Source organism: Sprattus sprattus (assembly GCF_963457725.1).
Source record: "Sprattus sprattus genome assembly, chromosome: 5".
Lineage (NCBI taxonomy): Eukaryota > Metazoa > Chordata > Actinopteri > Clupeiformes > Clupeidae > Sprattus > Sprattus sprattus.
This window is the reverse complement of record NC_137924.1, coordinates 2,737,032-2,743,031: the sequence shown is the minus strand read 5'-3', so window position 1 is coordinate 2,743,031 and position 6,000 is coordinate 2,737,032. Positions and strand designations below refer to the sequence as shown.

General features: G+C 37.6%; 1 protein-coding gene across 1 annotated transcript in view; it reads left to right on the top strand.

Annotated features, from left to right (window-relative positions):
- LOC308365566 (uncharacterized protein) overlaps nt 1-6,000 on the top strand; it is a gene marked incomplete at both ends in the record, with an annotated part of 30,948 nt that overhangs the window by 8,218 nt on the left and 16,730 nt on the right. The window contains one exon of the mRNA XM_080839034.1: nt 1-45. This exon is cut by the window's left edge and continues 21 nt beyond it. Within this exon, the coding sequence (XP_080695160.1) occupies nt 1-45 (45 nt within the window). The remainder of the gene's footprint in view (nt 46-6,000) is intronic.

The window sequence follows — 6,000 nt, the reverse complement described above, 5'->3', positions numbered from 1 at the left end:
CTGCTAACGAGAGGAAGATGATGGAGGAATCTGTCCAGTCTCTGGGTGAGTGTGAGAGATGATTGGTTGAGATCTGATTACTACTGAGTGAGAGAGTGGAGTAGAGATGATTGGTGGATCTTTGCCATTTGAGTGAGGAGTGGAGATGATTGGTTGAGATCTGATTACTGCTGAGTGAGAGAGTGGAGTAGAGATGATTGGTGGATCTTTGCCATTTGAGTGAGGAGTGGAGATGATTGGTTGCAGGGCCGCCGCTGTGTACACGCAGGGCATGGACTGTGTGAAGGCACCGAATGCACAAAAAATATTGATGTATATTGATTACACCAATAGGATTGATGACGTAATGATGACAATAATAGGATTGATGACATATTGATAGCACAAATATGATTGATGACTAATGATAGCAATATCAGGATTGATGACATATTGATAACAATAATAGGATTGATGACATATTGATAACACAAATATGATAGATGACATATTGATAACAATAATAGGATTGATGACATATCAATAACACAAATAGGATCGATGACATATTGATAACACTAATATGATTGATGACATATTGATAAGACTAATAGGACTGATGATGTATTGATAACAATATTAGGATCGATGAAATATTGATAACAATACGAGGATTGATGACATATTGATGACACTAATAGGATTAATGACATATTGATAAAACAAATAGGATCGATGACATATTGATAACACTAATAGGATTGATGACATATTGATAACATAGCAGGATTGATGACATATTGATAAGACTAATAGGATTGATGATATATTGATAAGACTAATATGATTGATGAGGTATTTTTTTTTTTTTTTTTTTTTTTTTTTAGTTAAAACTTCTGCAACCCCTATTTTATTTTATTTATTTTTTTAACTTTTTTTTTTTTTTTTATTGGGATTTTCAAATTATTATACAGCACAATATACATAGTTGCATACTTGGTGTAGTCAAGATCAACATTACATGAACATAACATAAAATAACATACACAATAATGTCAACCAAATGCCCACCCCCCACCCAAAAGTAACTAAATATAAAATAAGAAAAAATGGACAAGACAACACAGGACTAGGCAATGAATACACAGGATGAAATTTTAGGTTAAGCAATAGGCATGCATAGAAATTATTTACATTGCAGGTAGCTGGATTTTATCTCTGACGTGAGTGATAAAAGGGTTCCATATCTCAAAAAACCTCTTTGCAGAGCCCCTTAGTGAGTGTTTTATCTTTTCTAGTTTAAGAAAATATAGCACATCTTGAATCCAGTGTGTAAAAGTGGGAGGATGTGGATCCTTCCACATGAGTAAGATTAAACGTCTGGCAATAAAAGTCACAAAAGCAATGGAATCTGACTGTGTTTTTGTCAATTTAAGATGGTCTGGGGAGGCACCAAAAATGGCCATGAAAGGGCAAGGACTGATGGTTATATCCCCGCCTATGCATTCTGAAAGAGCTTCAAAAATCAAAGACCAAAAGTTTTTAAGTTTGCTGCAGGCCCAAAACATGTGGGCATGAGTAGCAGGGGATGAATGACATCGACTGCAGATGGGACTAATGTCTGGGAAGTGTCTTGATAGTTTTAGGTTGGTCCAGTGTGAGCGGTGTAAAATTTTACATTGCATTAGGCTGTGCCTAGCACAAATCGATGAACTATGTACTCTTTGCAGGATAGAGAGCCACAAATCGTCTGTAATGCTTTCACCTAAATCAAATTCCCAATCAGCTTTTAAAGATGGAAGCAGTGAGTGGCGCTCCTGTGTAAACTTGTTGTATATTATGGAAATGATCCTCCTAAATGATTCAGGTCGCTCTACAAGCACCTCAAATGGGTTGCATGGTGGCAGTGCTGGAAATATTGGCAGTGTTTTACGCAGAAAGTCTCTGACCTGAAGGTAGCGGAAGAAGTTACTTTTTGGGAGGTCAAATTGGCTACAGAGCTGGTCAAATGAGGAAAGAACACTATCAGAGTAGAGGTCATAGAAAGATTCCATACCTAATCTCTGCCAATACAAAAATGACATGTCTAACAAGGAAGGTGTGAAAACATGGTTTGAATGGATAGGAGCTTTTAAAGAGAAACATGTCCATCCAAAATGACGACGCATCTGTTTCCAGATCTTTAAAGTTGATCTCACTATCTTATTTTTGGTAAATGCCGTTGGGGATTCAGAGGTGGAGGAATAGACCAATGCTGGCAAAGAGGAGGGTAGGCAAGACAAAGATTCAAGAACACACCATGATGGTGCATCAGCACCTGGATCCTCATACAGCCAATGTACAATTGGACGTATATTAGAAGCCCAGTAGTATGCAAGGAAATCTGGAGCTGCCATACCACCAAGACACTTTGGATGTTGTAGGATACTTCTCGCTATGCGGGGAGCTTTGTTATTCCATACAAAAGATGAAATGACAGAATTAAGTTTGTGAAAGAATGATTTGGCAATGAATATAGGGATGCATTGAAATAGATAAGTGAATTTGGGAAGAATGTTCATACGAATGGAATTAATGCGGCCTGCAACAGAGAGTGGAAGGGGCCTCCAATGCTCAAGGTTAAGTTCAGTCTGTTTGAGGAGAGGTGAAAAATTAGCAGAAAAGAGGTTGGAGAATTTATCCACAACATTAACACCTAGATATGTAAATGTCTTTGAAACCTTGAAAGGCAAGGAACTGAATGTGTATTGATGAGCTGCCTGATTAATTGGAAATAATTCACTCTTCTGTAAATTGAGTTTATAGCCTGAGAGATGATGAAATGTATCTAAAATGTTCAGCACATGTGGGAGAGATTGGGCTGGGTCTGAAATGTATAAAAGTAGGTAATCTGCATATAATCAGTGGTGGAAGAAGTACTGACGTTTAGTACTTAAGTAAAAGTACAAGTACCGAGGAAAATGAAAGTAGAAGTAAAAGTAAAAGTACTAAATCAACAATCCTACTTAAGTAAAAAGTAAAAAGTACTCACTTTTAAATTTACTTTAAAAGTAAAAGTAAAAGTACTCACACAATGGGTTGTCTCTCAATGACTAGGCTGTGCCATTTTGATAAAGAAATAGCGACTGGTAATAAATGCCTCTACATATGTCACTACTAGTAATAATTATAAGCAACAACATTTGTTAATTGGAAAGGTTGGTGTACTTATTGGGCCTATTGTCTGTAATACGGTTCACACTCTATCTTACAATTCTGCTGATGACAATTTATCTACCAGGGATTTTTTGCAAAGTTAATACCATTAAGCCAAACCAATAAAGACACAATTTTATATCTTTGAATCTTTTATTTAATTGTAAACGTGTAAAAAAAAAATGGAAATATGAAACATGAAAAACAAATGGAGTTGTTAAACTGGTCAATGCAGAGTTTAATGCTCTATTGATTGCAGAAAAGAGAAAAAAAAAATATTGACCAACCCAAGACTAGGCATTACAGTAAGTTTGCATGCCAGGCAATAAAAAAGGCAAATCTTCACGTTAGCTTGACATTGCTAAACTACCAGCTTTATCTTATCACTACGTTACATAAATAATCAAGGTAAAATCGTGTTATTTTGATGCTATTGCTGTATGTCAACATATATTTTGCTAGATAACAGTATAAAAACATGTCAGTAACCGCATACGATAATCAAAAGTCATAGACATTAACTTAGCATAGCAAGAACTCTGCATAACTCGACCTGTTTCTCCAAATTTGAAGGCGAATTTTGAAGTCTAGCAACTCCTTTTTTGAGGTAGACAGGAAACGCACTGAAACCTCCACGAGTTATTCTTGGGGCATCTGAACTTGAACATGTCCTCAGATGAGGCTGACTCTGAATCCATGCTGAAAAGTTGTTTGTTAGTCAGGCTGTTTATCGAATGTTTAAGCAAAACAGGCAAGGCTACCGTAGTGCTGCTGCCGTATTTGGCTGCTGTCATTGGAGAGGATAGAGCCATCTGATTGGTTGAAACGTCCTAAAGCAACGCAATCCATATTTTTGTGTAGGCAACAGGTTGGCGAAACTGTGTTCATAAAATGTAACGAATAACGTCACATATTGTAGAAATGTAGCGGAGTAAAAGTATAGATAATAGCAGCAAAATGTAACGAAGTAAAAGTAAAAAGTATGCACTATTATTTTTACTTAAGTAAAGTACAGATACGTAAAAATGTAACGAAGTACAGTAACGAAGTAAAAATACTTCGTTACATTCCACCACTGCATATAATGAGACTTTTTGTTCCTGACCCTCTCTCATAATACCTTTTATCAGGGAAGTCTGGCTCAGAGTAAGTGACAATGGCTCAATGGCCAAAGCAAAGAGCAAGGGCGATAGTGGACAACCCTGTCTTGTACCACGGCCTATCTGAAAGTATTTGGAGAAGGTGTTATTGGTACGAACAGAAGAGAGAGGAGAAGTATACAGTAATTTAACCCAAGAAATAAACATCTTGCCAAAACCAAACTTTTCAAGGGTGTAAAAAAGGTAGTTCCATTCAACCCTGTCAAAAGCCTTTTCGGCATCTAAGGACACTACAACTTCGGGAATGGGGGATTCAGATGGGTGGTATATAATGTCAAATAAACGCCTCACATTAAAAAAGGAAAATCTGTTCCTGATGAAGCCTGTTTGGTCAGCTGATATAATGTCAGGTAAGATTTTTTCCAGACGACGGGCAAGGACTTTTGCTAAAATCTTTTCATCCACGTTTAATAGGGAAATAGGGCGATAGGAACCACAGCAGTGAGGGTCTTTGTTCTTCTTCAGAAGTAGCGAAATTTGGGCAGATCGTAAAGTTTTGGGAAGAATGCCTGAAGCAAGGGACTCAGTGAACATGTTGTGAAGCAGAGGAATGAGCTTTACAGAAAATCTTTTGAAGAACTCCGCCCCAAATTCGTCCGGCCCAGGACTCCGCCCACTTTGTGTAGCCATAATAGCTTCCCCCACCTCTTCTGCAGTGATTGGTCTATCAAGATTTTCAGCGGTGTCCTCTGATAGTTTGGGAATGGAAAGATTAGCAAAAAATGTTAACAGGTCATCAGTGGATGGTTGCTGTTCTGAAGTATAGAGTGATACATAAAAATTCTTGAAAGCATTATTTATTTCTTGGGGATCCCTAGTAAGGCCACTGCTTGTGTTGATTTCGGCAATGACTCGTGAAGCAGCAGATTGGCGAAGTTGGTGTGCCAAAAGACGGCTAGGTTTATCACCGTACTCATAGTAGGTGTGTCTTGATTTCAAGATCATTTCTTCCGCATTAATTGTGCTGAGATTGTCAAATTCTGTTTTGAGGAGAAGCTTCTCCTTATACAAAGCAGGGGAGGGAGATTGAATGTATTGACTAGACTTTGAATGCGGTGCATGAGATTGGTGAGAGTAAAAGACCGCATCTGCTTATCATATGCTACACGAGATATTAGTTGGCCTCTCATGTAGGCTTTAAACGCTTCCCATAATGTACTATGATTTGTTTCACCATTTGCATTAGTGTCGATAAAGAAATCAATTTGTTGTGATATATATTCAGCAAAGTCCGAATCAGATAGGAGAGACGTATTAAGTCTCCAAGGTGGGCGAGACGTAGATCTGTGGACAAAATGAATGGCCATTAAGAGGGGTGAATGATCTGAGATAACCCTAGCATGGTAGCTACAGCTTTGAATAAGTGGAAGCAATTTATTGTCAACAAGAAAATAGTCTATACGTGTAAATGTGTGATGGACAGGAGAAAAAAATGAATAACCCTGAGCATTGGGGTTCAGGCGTCGCCATATGTCTGCCAGACCATAATTATTGAGGTTCCTATTAATAACTTTAGCGGATTTTGACATAGAATATTTTTTCCTAGCAGATGTATCCAGAGATTGAAGGCAACAATTCAAATCCCCAGCTATAATCACCAGATGAGTGTCAATATCTGGCAAACTAGAGAAAAACTTTACAAAAAACTGCTCATCATCATGATTGG